Source organism: Bos indicus, chromosome 8 (genome assembly GCF_029378745.1).
Source record: "Bos indicus isolate NIAB-ARS_2022 breed Sahiwal x Tharparkar chromosome 8, NIAB-ARS_B.indTharparkar_mat_pri_1.0, whole genome shotgun sequence".
Classification (NCBI taxonomy): Eukaryota; Metazoa; Chordata; class Mammalia; order Artiodactyla; family Bovidae; genus Bos; species Bos indicus.
In genome coordinates, this window is record NC_091767.1 from 39,487,830 (window position 1) to 39,503,733 (window position 15,904).

The 15,904-nt window shown below is 38.4% G+C and overlaps 1 protein-coding gene across 1 annotated transcript in view; it reads right to left on the reverse strand.

Moving 5' to 3' along the window:
• Positions 1 to 293: 293 nt before the first annotated feature.
• The window catches only part of RCL1 (RNA terminal phosphate cyclase like 1), a 194,802-nt gene continuing 179,191 nt past the window's right edge, over positions 294 to 15,904 (reverse strand). Inside the window, exon 9 of the mRNA XM_070794583.1 lies at positions 294 to 546. Coding sequence (XP_070650684.1) covers positions 309 to 546 — 238 coding nt within the window. The 3' untranslated portion in view covers positions 294 to 308. The remainder of the gene's footprint in view (positions 547 to 15,904) is intronic.

Genomic DNA, 15,904 nt, shown 5'->3' on the forward strand with positions numbered 1-15,904 from the left:
AAAATCAGAAACTGACCTACAATGGGATCAATTCTTACTTGGCCAGACACCCAGCATAGTCATAATCAGGAATTATCATTAGTGATATTGTATGTTCTTTAAAAGAAATATGACACATAACTGAGATATTTTATTGTTTTCATTAGTCTAATTAGAAAAATAGAATATTTTTCACACATGCAAATAATACTGTTTATTCTAGAAGTCAGTAGGATTCTCTTTTGAAGCATTTGAATTAATCTGTTTACATGCTGTTCCTTATAGCAAATTAGATCATTGTTCTGGATTCTTCACCCCCTCCCTCTGCCTCATGAAAATCTAATGAGAGTTAATTCCCGAAACCACTGACGTTGGGTATAGTCATGTATGTGACTTGCTTCGGCCAACTGAATAACAGCAAATATGAGTACAAACCTTACATGAGTGGTTTGACTTGGCCTCTTCTGCTTGGTGATCCAACAGGAAAAGAATGCATTGATACCTTGTGTAGCTAATGGGATTTTGAGAACACATGCAGTACAGTTGACCTTGGCCGGTCTAGGTGACCTGCAAAAACAAGGCAGTGCTAGCTCATCTATGAACCATGATCAAGGAAAACTAATTCTTGTTTTTTATGAGCCACTGAGTTGTGAAAATGTTACTTAGCTTTAGTGTAACAACAGCTGATAAAAATATGCCATATTTTGGTGTGCTCAGTGGCATACACCTATTTGAAAACTGACCGACAGAATCAATCCTTACATTAACTCTTAGTCCCACAATCTGCAATGACCAGGAGCTTTGGAGACTCAAATAATCAAGCACATCCCAATAACTACTGTTTCTTGCTACTACCAATGGGGAGCCCAGACAAGCTGGAAACACTAGATAAACTTCCATAAGAAAACTGGAGAAGAGAAACAGAATAGTCAACCAAAATGTGCAAAAATCTTAGCTTCTGTAAGAGTCCAACAGAAATAACAAGAGCAGAAAGAAGATTTATATCTAACCAAGATTGCAATCTGCCTTCCACTCCACTGGCCAAAGAATCAGCAACGTAGTCCAAACTGTGACTTTTCCTCTGGGTTTCAGAGGACCTGGAGTGTTTTACTCTGCCAGCATTTCCTCCTTTCTCCTGTTTCATTTGTAGCTAGCCACATTAGTATGTTTTCACCCAGAGCACAGTGCAGTAAGCAGGGAATCTTGGAGACTGGGGAGGGGGTTTATCGTGGTCTCTCTCCGGTTTTGTTACAGGAGCAGCACAGAAAGGAATAAAGGGTAGGGTATATACTGAGATGTTTATTTTCAGAGACACACTTTTACATGTACATTCTTGACACATTCCCCAAAAGATCATAATAATAGTTATACATTTCTGCTAGTTGCAGTTAGTGATGCAATTCTTGGCAACAGTCCAGATAAAAATTAATTTATATAGTACTTTTTGGTTTAAAAATAAAGCATTTTGTTATTATCTTGATTAACTATAAAATTCTCTCATCTTCCTATCATAATTTCAGTGTATTTCTTTGTATACATGATTTCTATTATATATACTGCAAGAATTTTTTAATATGGCTATAAAATAATTTTTTATATGGCTAGTGTTGTTCAGTTGCTCAGTCATGTCCAACTCCTTGCGATCCCATGGACTGCAGCATGCCAGGCTTCCCTGTCCTTCATCATCTCCTGGAGCTTGCTCAAACATGTCCATTGAGTTGGTGATGCCATCCAACCATCTTATCCTCTGTTGTCCCTTTCTCCTGCCTTCAATCTTTACCAGCATTGGGGTCTTTTCTAATGAGTCTGCTTTTCACATCAGGTGGCCAAGTATTGGAGTATTGGAGCTTCAGCTTCAGCATCAGACCTTTCAGTGAATATTCAGGCTTGATTTCCTTTAGGATTGACTGATGTGATCTCCTTGCAGTCCAAGAAACTCCCAAGAGTCTTCTCCAACACCACAGTACAAAAGCAATAATTCTTCAGCCCTCAGCCTTCTTTATGGTCCAACTTTCACATCCATACATGACTCCTGGAAACAGAAATAGCTTTGACTAGACAGACCTTCATTAGCAAAGTAATGACTCTGCTTTTTAATACTCTGTCTAGGTTGGTCATAGCTTTTCTTTCAAGGAGCAAGCATCTTTTAATTTCATGGTTGCAGTCACTATCTGCAGTGATTTTGGAGCCCAATAAAATAAACTCTCTCACTGTTTCCATTGTTTCCCCACCTATTTGCCATGAAGTGATGGGACCAGAGGCCATGATCTTCATTTCTTGAATGTTGAGTTTTAAGCCAGCTTTTTCACTCTCCTCTTTTACTTTCAAGAGGCTCTTTAGTTCTTCTTTGCTTTCTGCCATAAGGGTGGTGTCATCTGCACATCTGAGGTTACTGATATTTCTTCTTGCAATTTTGATTCCAGCTTGTGCTTCATCCAGCCTGGCATTTTGTTTGATGTACTTTACATATAAGTCAAATAAGCAGGGTGTCGATATACAGCCTTGATATACTCCCTTCCCAATTCCCAGTCCGTTGTTCCATGTTTGGTTCTATCTGTTGCTTCTTGACTGGCCTACAGGTTTCTCAGGAGGCAGGTGAGGTGGTCTGATATTACCATCTCTTGAAAAATTTTCCACAGTTTGTTGTGATCCACACAGTCAAAGGCTTTAGCATAGTCAATGAAGTAGAGGTAGATGTTTTTTGTTGCACGGTGTTTCTGCTTCCACCCCAGTGACTTACCTAACATTTTTCCTCTAGGACCATCTGGATTACACACAGTGTTGTTTTTTTCATAATCCTTATATGAAATGGCTGCCTAATCTCCCACTCAGCCCTAATCAAATTAACCATTTCCTACTGTTGGATTTTTATGCTGTGAACAATTTTTCACCATTACAAATAATTTTAACAAATTGCATATTTTTATCACATATTTTTAAATCTTTTGATTATTTCCTTAGCATAATTTTCCAGAAGATCCTACTGGGACAAAGGATATGATATTTTTAAATCAATTGATTTCTAGAAGACTTTTATGAAACCAAAGGTAATTAATGAGAGTACTACTTCTACTCTTTTCTGCTGCTGCTACTGCTGCTAAGTCGCTTCAGTCGTGTCCGACTCTATGCAACCCCATAGACGGCAGCCCAGCAGGCTCCGCCGTCCCTGGGACTCTCCAGGCAAGAACACTGGAGTGGGTTGCCATTTCCTTCTCCAATGCATGAAAGTGAAAAGTGAAAGTGAAGTCGCTCAGTCGTGTCTGACTCTAGCGACCTCATGGACTGCAGCCTACCAGGCTCCTCCGTCCATGGGATTCTCCAGGCAAAAGTACTGGAATGGGTTACCATTTCCTTCTCCATTGCATGAGAGTGAAAAGTCAAAGTGAAGCCACTCAGTCGTGTCCAACTCTAGCGACCTCATGGACTGCAGCCTACCAGGCTCCTCCGTCCATGGGATTTTCCAGGCAAGAGTACTGAAGCAGCAAATGTTAAATATTATTATGAGTGTTGCTTTGTTTTGTAGCTAAACAAACAGAAGTAAAAAGGTACTTCATTATCAACTGTTCATTTAAAAGTGGAACATTTTCCCAAGTTGATTAATTAGATCAGTTCCTCTTCTCAATATCCAGTTACTTTACCACAAATGAACAGAAGTAGGTTTCACATAGTGCCAATCAACAGGAAAAATATACTGATTGCTTCTTTTTTATGTGAATGCTTTATGTGGGTTCGTCTATGGATTTGCACATAAGACTGTTCTCACATTATGAATCTGTAAATTGGGAGCATCCTTATTTTAAGAAAACTGTGGCAGTCTTTCTGAAAAATAATTGCTAGAACATTTTTACCAGATTTACCTTGATCCAAAAGCTTTGAGTTTGTAGAGGAATCTAATCAACTTAGCAAATCAGCCAAAAACAACACTGCATGACAGATCAAATTCCATCTGAACAAATATCACACAGACTGGGTAATTTCAGAGGACAGAAGTAGGACCAATAAGGGGAAGCTGAAGGGAGACAAGACTTTTGCTGGTGATAGGAAGGCTTTTCTAACAATTAGCTCAAGTTCGAATTGGTTATGAGCTGTCCTCCGAGGAGCAAGTTTCTATCACTCTCCTCCAGCAAGGATGTCAGGAATAGTTTGGGGTACTGTATAGGTATAGGGGAGGCCTGTTGGGGAGCAGCATGCATAGCTTCTAAAGTTCCTGTGACTCTGTTTTCCATAGAGCAGCCCTTGGACCTGGACCTCTTGGTCCCAGGAATAGGGACTGATTTGTACAAGAGAAGGAAAGAGGAAGAACCTGTCTTGCTCTTCTTGTGGGTGGGGCTGACCCTAGCCAGAATTTTGAAATAGTCAGACTTTATCGTTGGCAATTTCCCACTTCCCTTTCTGCACGTTTGCTTCCAGTCTCGTCCAGACCTCAGCCTCCAAGCAGGACCACTTCTACTACATCACTCCTCTGTCTCCAACCATTTCAGACGTCCCATTCTTTTAATACAGCTAACCTCAGCTAAATGTTGAAAAGAAAGTAATTTGTTAAAACCATTTCACTCTAAAATGTGAATGATACCCCCATGGCCTTCCTAGGCAGATATGAGTTTTCAAAACAACGTGTTTCTAAAACCGGTGATATCTTTAACTGACAACACATGGTAAATTAAATGTCAAAAAATAACCCTTCTAGAATTCAAACTTAAGCACCAGGACTTACTGTCTGGTCAATAATTAAGAAATTATTAAGCCACTCTGTGCTTCAATATTCTTATCTGTAAATGAGGAAGATATATTATTAAAATACAAAATGTACATAACCTGCCTACCATAATGTTTGACATATATCTTTGTAAATGTTATTTCTTCTTCTCCCCTCTGCAGTATCCCAGACAGAAGTAATCACAGATTTCCTGCTCTTCTGTCTGTTAATTCAATGTCCATAACACTTATTCCTTGGGCTGGAAAATAAGTATCCAAATCAGAGAATAGGCAGTTGAGATCCCAATGTAAAAGGAGAACTTTCTCAAGTTCACTGCTTCTATCATTTTCTATTGCATTATTTCCTACCGTTACACTTTTTGTATTTTTCCATTCTCTTTCATGTTCATTTTCCTATTTTTGTTTGATTGATTGCTGGACTGAGGGGTTAAATTTTGATTTGAAAGTGTGCTTATTTTCAACATCCTTATTTTCTATAATGTAAGGCTACACATTTCATTCTGGGTAGCAATTTGATGATTAATGTAAACCACAGACTTTATAAAGTAATGCTTCTGCGTCCATTTATCTTTACATATTTTGTAATTTCCATTTTCTTCTTAAGAGTTGTTTAGTAATGTGTTTTAATGTTTTTTAATGTATGGCTTTGGTGGATATTATTGCTTGGTTCCTGAAGAGTCTTACTGTCTCTATATTCATATAATAACAAATGTAGCACTTCAGGCATTAGAAGGCAGCAGCCATCTGAGGCTCTCTCTCCCCTCTCTATCTTCTCTCTACATTTAGATCTATTTAGATCACTATAAGTGAAACCAACTCTTAAAAGTTAATATTTAAGTACATTTAATATTAAATGAAAGGATGCCTGATTAAAGCTATTTTAAAAGTAAATAACACAGTATAGTGCTTTCAGTAAACAACAGCAATGGGTGTCCATTGGAAAGATATCCTGTAACAATAAACCATGTTCTGTTAATGAGGTGAAAAATGATGTACCTGTAATTAAAACTAAAGTACGCTAAACCAGAAAAATAAAACTCCTTTTTTTTGTGTGTAATGCAACATCATCACTGATGAAAAACATTTATCTTCACACAGCTAAAATTTGGCAATGTCTTATTAGTGGTTTAAACCAGGGAAGTATAATTATGTAACTGTTATTTTTACAGCCACATTTGGGAGTTCTCTGATGATATAAGATTACCTTATCAAAATGAGATAGGAGAGCTAACATCCTCCCAAATAGGGTGACTTGTTTACTTATTTTAAAGTGTTTCTTTTCCCCACAGTTACTGGATAGCAAGTTAGCAGCTGTATTAATGTTAAAATTAATTATGCACCTTCATATTCGACCATAATGCACCTTCACATTTGGGTCCTTTAAGGTGACCGAATGCTGTGGTTAGCCCTAGAGTGGGGGTTTCCCAAGACACGGAACTTTCAGTGCTAAAATGGGGACAGTCCCAGACAAACGAAGACGATTCTACATATTTCCCACCAAAAAGTCACGGCATTATCCAGCACTGATCTTATAAGCAGGCAGATTAAGTAACTGTCATTGACTTTGTACAATTTAAGGGCTACCAGAAGGGCCTTTCTGTCTCTCAAATTACTGGCAGACTCTAATACCACTACCCGCTTGACTAACCTGCAATTTCCAGGGTTAGAGTCATTCCTTATGTTATTTTCCTTTTCAACTAGAATTAGACATCAAAGGCCCTGGCATTATCTTTAGAAGGCCTTTGTTACAAAGCCCAAACCTGGACAGGAAGATGCTTTTAGGACTTTCTTCTTATCTCAAAACCCAAAGAACCCTTTGAAAAAACATAAAAAACCAGTCTGGTGAGGGTGACACAAAATTATTGGGTTGGCCAAAAGTTCCATAACACAGAAAAACCGAAACAAACTTTTTGGCCAACACAGTATTTGGACGTTTCCCTCCATATTGCAGCTGCCTCCTTCATGTTGTCAGTATCTTCATTCTATCTCTCGTGTCTCCTCTAACAAACCTTCTCCCAGAACTGAGGGACACAATGGACTTGCACTAAATTATAGGGTTTAGAATGAGCTTTACACTATCATCAAGTTGAAAGAGTTACCTCGTCCAAGGACATATGCATTTTAAGTGGGACTAAAGCTTCTATTGTCTTAAGTCAAAGAAAACAGAAACAAAGGGAGAAATTTCAGGCATAGGTACAGGTAGCAGAAAATTTGCAGTGGCCCAGATTCACTCAGGAAACTACCTCCTCCACCCCTGAGTCATGCAGAGGGTACTGTGGAGCTTCTGTATGTAGGAAGGATTCATTAGGGAGATGAGAGAATCCATTCATTTTTTTTTTAATTTTAAATTTAATTTTATTTTTAAACTTTACAAAATTGTATTAGTTTTGCCAAATATCAAAATGAATCTGCCACAGGTATACATGTGTTCCCCATCCTGAACCCTCCTCCCTCCTTCCTCCCCATACCATCCCTCTGGGTCATCCCAGTGCACTAGCCCCAAGCATCCAGTATCGTGCATCGAACCTGGTCTGGCAACTCATTTCATACATGATATTATACATGTTTCAATGCCATTCTCCCAAATCTTCCCACCCTCTCCCTCTGCAACAGAGTCCATAAGACTGTTCTATACATCAGTGTCTCTTTTGCTGTCTCGTACACAGGGTTATTGTTAGCATCTTTCTAAATTCCATATATATGCATTAGTATAGTGTATTGGTGTTTTTCTTTCTGGCTTACTTCACTCTGTATAATAGGCTGCAGTTTCATCCACCTCATTAGAACTGATTCAAATGTATTCTTTTTAATGGCTGAGTAATACTCCATTGTGTATATGTACCACTGCTTTCTTATCCATTCATCTACTGATGGACATCTAGGTTGCTTCCATGTCCTGGCTATTATAAACAGTGCTGCGATGAACATTGGGGTACACGTGTCTCTTTCCCTTCTGGTTTCCTCAGTGTGTATGCCCAGCAGTGGGATTGCTGGATCATAAGGCAGTTCTATTTCCAGTTTTTTAAGGAATCTCCACGCTGTTCTCCATAGTGGCTGTACTAGTTTGCATTCCCACCAACAGTGTAAGAGGGTTCCCTTTTCTCCACACCCTCTCCAGCATTTATTGCTTGTAGACTTTTGGATCACAGCCATTCTGACTGGCGTGAAATGGTACCTCATAGTGGTTTTGATTTGCATTTCTCTGATAATGAGTGATGTTGAGCATCTTTTCATGTGTTTGTTAGCCATCTGTATGTCTTCTTTGGAGAAATGTCTATTTAGTTCTTTGGCCCATTTTTTGATTGGGTCATTTATTTTTCTGGAGTTGAGCTGTAGGAGTTGCTTGTATATTTTTGAGATTAGTTGTTTGTCAGTTGCTTCATTTGCTATTATTTTCTCCCATTCTGAAGGCTGCCTTTTCACCTTGCTAATAGTTTCCTTTGATGTGCAGAAGCTTTTAAGTTTAATTAGGTCCCATTTGTTTATTTTTGCTTTTATTTCCAATATTCTAGGAGGTGGGTCATGGAGGATCCTGCTGTGATGTATGTCAGAGAGTGTTTTGCCTATGTTCTCCTCTAGGAGTTTTATAGTTTCTGGTCTTATGTTGAGATCTTTAATCCATTTTGAGTGTATTTTTGTGTATGGTGTTAGAAAGTGTTCTAGTTTCATTCTTTTACAAGTGGTTGACCAGATTTCCCAGCACCACTTGTTAAAGAGATTGTCTTTAATCCATTGTATATTCTTGCCTCCTTTATCAAAGATAAGGTGTCCATATGTGCATGGATTTATCTCTGGGCTTTCTATTTTGTTCCATTGATCTATATTTCTGTCTTTGTGCCAGTACCATACTGTCTTGATAACCGTGGCTTTGTAGTAGAGCCTGAAGTCAGGTAGGTTGATTCCTCCAGTTCCATTCTTCTTTCTCAAGATAGCTTTGGCTATTCGAGGTTTTTTGTATTTCCATACAAATTGTGAAATTATTTGTTCTAGCTCTGTGAAGAATACTGTTGGTAACTTGATAGGGATTGCATTGAATCTATAAATTGCTTTGGGTAGTATACTCATTTTCACTATATTCATTCTTCCAATCCATGAACATGGTATATTTCTCCATCTATTAGTGTCCTCTTTGATTTCTTTCACCAGTGTTTTATAGTTTTCTATATATAGGTCTTTAGTTTCTCTAGGTATATATTCCTAAGTATTTTATTCTTTCCGTTGCAATGGTGAATGGAATTGTTTCCTTAATTTCTCTTTCTGTTTTCTCATTATTTGTGTATAGGAATTTAAGGGATGTCTGTGTGTTGATTTTATATCCTGCAACTTTACTATAGTCATTGATTAGTTCTAGTAATTTTCTGGTGGAGTCTTTAGGGTTTTCTATGTAGAGGATCATGTCATCTGCAAATAGTGAGAGTTTTACTTCTTCTTTTCCAATTTGGATTCCTTTTATTTCTTTTTCTGCTCTGATTGCTGTGGCCAAAACTTCCAATACTATGTTGAATAGTAATGGTGAAAGTGGGCACCCTTGTCTTGTTCCTGACTTTAGAGGAAATGCTTTCAATTTTTCACCATTGAGGATAATGTTTGTTGTGGGTTTGTCATATATAGCTTTTATTATGTTGAGGTATGTTCCTTCTATTCCTGCTTTCTGGAGAGTTTTTATCATAAATGGGTGTTGAATTTTGTCAAAGGCTTTCTCTGCATCTATTGAGATAATCATATGGTTTTTATTTTTCAATTTGTTAATGTGGTGTATTACATTGATTGATTTGTGGATATTGAAGAATCCTTGCATCCCTGGGATAAAGCCCAGGTCATGGTGTATGATCTTTTTAATGTGTTGTTGGATTCTGATTGCTAGAATTTTGTTAAGGATTTTTGCATCTATGTTCATCAGTGATATTGGCCTGTAGTTTTCTTTTTCTGTGGGATCTTTGTCAGGTTTTGGTATTAGGGTGATGGTGGCTTCATAGAATGAGTTTGGAAGTTTACCTTCCTCTGCAATTTTCTGGAAGAGTTTGAGCAGGATAGGTGTTAGCTTTTCTCTAAATTTTTGGTAGAATTCAGCTGTGAAGCCATCTGGACCTGGGCTTTTGTTTGCTGGAAGATTTTTGATTACAGTTTCAATTTCCGTGCTTGTGATGGGTCTGTTAAGATTTTCTATTTCTTCCTGGTCCAATTTTGGAAAGTTGTACTTTTCTAAGAATTGGTCCATTTCTTCCATGTTGTCCATTTTATTGGCATATAATTGTTGATAGTAGTCTCTTATGATCCTTTGTATTTCTGTGTTGTCTGTTGTGATCTCTCCATTTTCATTTCTAATTTTATTGATTTGATTTTTCTCCCTTTGTTTCTTGATGAGTCTGGCTAATGGTTTGTCAATTTTACTTATCCTTTCAAAGAACCAGCTTTTGGCTTTGTTGATTTTTGCTATGGTCTCTTTTGTTTCTTTTGCATTTATTTCTTCAGGGCAAGACATACCAAGCAAATTCTCCAGAAACAAAGGAACACAGCCCTGAGCTTCAAGATACAGGCTGCCCAAAGTCACCCCAAAACCATAGACATCTCATAACTCATTACTGGACACTTCATTGCACTCCAGAGAGAAGAAATACAGCTCCACCCACCAGAACACCAACACAAGCTTCCCTAACTAGGAAACCTTGACAAGCCACCTGTACAAACCCCCACACAGTGAGGAAACGCCACAATAAAGAGAACTCCACAAACTGCCAGAATACAGAAAGGACACCCCCAAATCAGCAATTTAAACAAGATGAAGAGACAGAGGAATACCCAGCAGATAAAGGAACAGGATAAATGCCCACCAAACCAAACAAAAGAGGAAGAGATAGGGAATCTACCTGATAAAGAATTCCGAATAATGATAGTGAAATTGATCCAAAATCTTGAAATCAAAATGGAATCACAGATAAATAGCCTGGAGACAAGGATTGAGAAGATGCAAGAAAGGTTTAACAAGGACCTAGAAGAAATTAAAAAAAAAAGTCAATATATAATGAATAATGCAATAAATGAAATTAAAAACACTCTGGAGGCAACAAATAGTAGAATAACAGAGGCAGAAGATAGGATTAGTGAATTAGAAGATAGAATGGTAGAAATAAATGAATCAGAGAGGATAAAAGAAAAACGAATTAAAAGAAATGAGGACAATCTCAGAGACCTCCAGGACAATATTAAACGCTACAACATTCAAGTCATAGAGGTCCCAGAAGAAGAAGACAAAAAGAAAGACCATGAGAAAATACTTGAGGAGATAATAGTTGAAAACTTCCCTAAAATGGGGAAGGAAATAATCACCCAAGTCCAAGAAACCCAGAGAGTCCCAAACAGGATAAACCCAAGGCGAAACACCCCAAGACACATATTAATCAAATTAACAAAGATCAAACACAAAGAACAAATATTAAAAGCAGCAAGGGAAAAACAACAAATAACACACAAGGGAATTCCCATAAGGATAACAGCTGATCTTTCAATAGAAATTCTTCAAGCCAGGAGGGAAGGCAAGACATACTTAAAATGATGAAAGAAAATAACCTACAGCCCAGATTATTGTACCCAGCAAGGATCTCATTCAAGTATGAAGGAGAAATCAAAAGCTTTTCAGACAAGCAAAAGCTGAGAGAATTCTGCACCACCAAACCAGCTCTCCAACAAATACTAAAGGATATTCTCTAGACAGGAAACACAAAAACGGTGTATAAATTCAAACCCAAAACAATAAAGTAAATGGCAACAGGATCATACTTATCAGTAATTACCTTAAAAGTAAATGGGTTGAATGCCCCAACCAAAAGACAAAGACTGGCTGAATGGATACAAAAACAAGACCCCTACATATGTTGTCTACAAGAGACCCACCTCAAAACAGGGGACACATACAGACTGAAAGTGAAGGGCTGGAAAAAGATTTTCCATGCAAATAGGGACCAAAAGAAAGCAGGAGTAGCAATACTCATATCAGATAAAATAGACTTTAAAACAAAGGCTGTGAAAAGAGACAAAGATGGTCACTACATAATGATCAAAGGATCAATCCAAGAAGAAGATATAACAATTATAAATATATATGCACCCAACACGGGAGCACCGCAGTATGTAAGACAAATGCTAACAAGTATGAAAGGAGAAATTAACAATAACACAATAATAGTGGGAGACTTTAATACCCCACTCACACCTATGGATAGATCAACTAAACAGAAAATTAACAAGGAAACACAAACTTTAAATGATACAATAGACCAGTTAGACCTAATTGATATCTATAGGACATTTCATCCCAAAACAATGAATTTCACCTTTTTCTCAAGCGCACATGGAACCTTCTCCAGGATAGATCACATTCTGGGCCATAAATCTAGCCTTGGTAAATTCAAAAAAATAGAAATCATTCCAAGCATCTTTTCTGACCACAATGCAGTAAGATTAGATCTCAATTACAGGAGAAAAACTACTAAAAATTCCAACATATGGAGGCTGAACAACACGCTGCTGAATAACCAACAAATCACAGAAGAAATCAAAAAAGAAATCAAAATTTGCATAGAAATGAATGAAAATGAAAACACAACAACCCAAAACCTGTGGGACACTGTAAAAGCAGTCCTAAGGGGAAAGTTCATAGCAATACAGGCATACCTCAAGAAACAAGAAAAAAGTCAAATAAATAACCTAACTCTACACCTTAATCAACTAGAAAAGGAAGAAATGAAGAACCCCAGGATTAGTAGAAGGAAAGAAATCTTAAAAATTAGGGCAGAAGTAAATGCAAAAGAAACAAAAGAGACCATAGCAAAAATCAACAAAGCCATTCATTCTTTCAACAAGCATTTGCTGAGCATTCACTATTAACATATGCCAGGCATATTCAGCTACTGAGATCAATGAGATGTGCTTTCTACCCGACAGTACCCTCTATAAGTACTGTATGAGTACAAGGACCTACACAAGCACCATCCAGATGCATGTCTAAGGTGCCAAGGAAGCAGAAAGGGGAAACCCTGGGTGAAAGTAGCCGAGGGGAAGTCAGGGGCCACAGAACAGGCGCGGCAAACACACAATCTAGGCCCACAACACCTGTGTTCCTATAATAGGCTGAGCAAGAAAGCCACATCCAAACATCAAAACTCCCTCTACTCTACCTAATCTCCCTCTGAAACCAAGTTTTAAACTCAAACTAGCCTCTTTGACTATTTTAAAAAACCCTAAACATAGAAGTTGGAAGAAAAATAGATATATAAATGATATTAAAATATATAAAATTAAATTTAATAGTGTAAATATCTTATGCAGTTTTATGAGAACTGCAAACTGAAAAACTGTTTTTCTGGGGGAGTAACGATTTAAAAATCCAATTAAAAAGGAAGATTTCAACTTCTGTGAGTAATGAGCTTGACTTTTTTTTTTTTTTTTTTAAATCATTTGGCTTTTATCTCTTTGTTTCACTTTCCAGAAGTAAATGCTTTTCTCTAGCCCACTATTTCCACTTTTCAAATTACATTATACACTAACTGAATCATCTTTCATGTTTTGTCTCATACTTAAAGATTCCAACCCACACTTCCTTGTCCTGACTTTTACATATCAGGGATTTAGCTAAGTTAACTAAGGGAGTCTACATTTGTTCCTACTTATTTCAACAGCACAACTTGATACTTTCTTCAGGAAGCCCTATACATTTTCAAGGAGATTATAGAGATTATTATATGTTGCATTACCCACCTCCATGTGATCAGTGGGCAAAACCAAGGTTTGTCAAAGTTCAGCAGTGAAAAGGAATTCTTAGGTAGTAAACAAGAATCACTCAAGGGATTTCCCCAGTAGTCCAGTGGCTAAGACTCCCCACTCCCAATGAATGGGGCCTGAGTTTGATCCCTGGTCAGTGAAATAGATCCCACATCCAACAACTAAATAAAAGATCCCACTTGTCACAACTAAAGATCCCGCATGCTGCAATGAAGATCAAAGATCACATTGTGCACAGCAACTAAGACTGGGCACAGCCAAATAAATAAATTAATTAAAAAAAAAAGAATCAGTCAAGGGAACTATGGACCCTTCCTTAAATCTCTTGGTCAGTCACTCTCTTGATGTGTTTACCCAGAAGACAACCCTAGGGACAAGGAGAAGGACTGAATCTTGAAGAGGAGCCACACGCTAGGTAGAGGTTGTAGGTGACCTCTAAGGGCATTTCTAAGCCTACAATTCTGTAAAATTACTCATTGGGGTGTCTGAGAGTCTTGTCTTGACAGGCCTTCCCCTGTGCAGGATGAAGCATGGATTTTGAGTCAGGAGCCTTCTTTTACCAGCTTTCCTGTGAGTAAAGAACTCACTGACCCAACTCTTAAACCTGGGCTCCCTGCCTCTGCTGCCATCCCAAACCAGAAGTCAAACAGAAAATGGACAAACACTGAACGAGCATGTTTTGTATACAAACTGCTAAACTAGATCTCGGAGGGATTTTTCAGTGGTTGTCAACAAGACGTGTGAACAACGAAAAATCTTCAACAACATGAAAGTTAAGAAAAAACAAAAACACAATGAAAAGAGATCACCAAGAAGTCTTGTACAGTGATATGGAGGTGAATAGATAGTTTTATATTCTTGCACTCTTTACTAGCTATGTGATCCTGAGCAAGTTATTCAATACAACTAATCCTTCAACCACATCAGTAAAATGGGGGCATTAAGAGTACTTTCACTATAAAACTGTTGTGAGATCAAGTGAGGTGACGACACAAAATGATTAAGACAGTCTGTGCAGAGGAGGAATTTGAGCTTAAGTCTTCTATTTGCCCTTTTGTACACTCTGCCACTCTTCACCCTCCGTGTGCTCTAGAGGCTGGCCCGTATGCTTTCTGCCTGGATTTGGTCACCTGAGAGCCCTGGCAGGAGAACAGAGGGAGGAAGGAAGGAAGGGGGTGAAGGTAAAATGTGTATTTCTTCAGCTGCCTACCTTCAGGGCTGCCATGGGGCGGTCGGGGGTCCCTTGACAAGAGGCCACAAAGCCTATGAAGTGGTCTTGTCTACAAAATCATCAGGCCTAGATGAGGTTACCTGCCTGCCTGGCATCACTGCCTTCTCTCTCATGGTTTCCTACATTTTTTCCACCGGACTGTCAATAGTTCCTTTGTTAAACTCTCATTACACTGCTCAACTGGTGTGCATCACATGGTAAAGTAGCCAGTGAAGCACAGTAGCAACCCCAGCAGCAGCAGACATAGTTGTGATTGTTTGAGTATGAAGCAAAGAACCAAGTGCATTTTACAGACACTGCAAAAGAAGTGGAGGAGGAAATGGTAACCCAATCCAGTATTCTTGCCTGGAGAATCCCAGGGACAGAGGAGCCTGGTGGGCTGCCGTCTTTGGGGTCGCACAGAGTTGGACACGACTGAAGCGATTTAGCAGCAGCAGCAGCAGCAATGTAAACAGATTCCCTCTCCTGAAGAAGGCAGCTGGAATATCTGAGAAACAAACCATTTCCTAATTCTCAGGCTTTTTTTATAACATACCTAAGGAATAGCTTCCCCTTTGAAAAATCTCTTGTCACTAGGGTTGCCTGATTTAGAAAACAGTAACAACAAAAACAAAGAATAGCTTTTCACTGTATGTCACAAACACAGATGTTGCTCATCGGAAATATATTCATTGTTTAGCTGAAGTTCAAACTTAAGTGCCCTGTGTTTTATTTTCACTGCTTCTTAAATATGTATTTAAGAACACATTTGCCTTTACAACTGGGTGGGAAAGTCAGGTTTCATGATTAACCAGTATTTTCCCATGTAAAAATATGCTCACTATCAACCTGAGTACACAAGTGATAAGTTGAGAGAAGTGAACTCTGAATCACATGCTGTTATAGACACACCAGTGGTGCCTACCTTTCCCTCCAGCAACTCCCAAGAACAACGCCCTATGCACCCCACTCCACCCCCACCCAAGGAGACTATAAAACAACAGCCAATTGGACCAGGAGATGGATCACTGCCTGAGAATGATGGACATTACCTGGTATAGAAAGATGAACTGGACCAATTAAATTTTTGTTATTTCTAGAGAATTTTGCTGGAGAAAATGAGGCAGTTAGCAATGGCAGCCATAGGAGCTAAAAGAAGCCTTGATAAGTCTTAATGCAAAATGAATCTGGAAGAAGCAGAAGTTGGGGTAGAGGAAATAT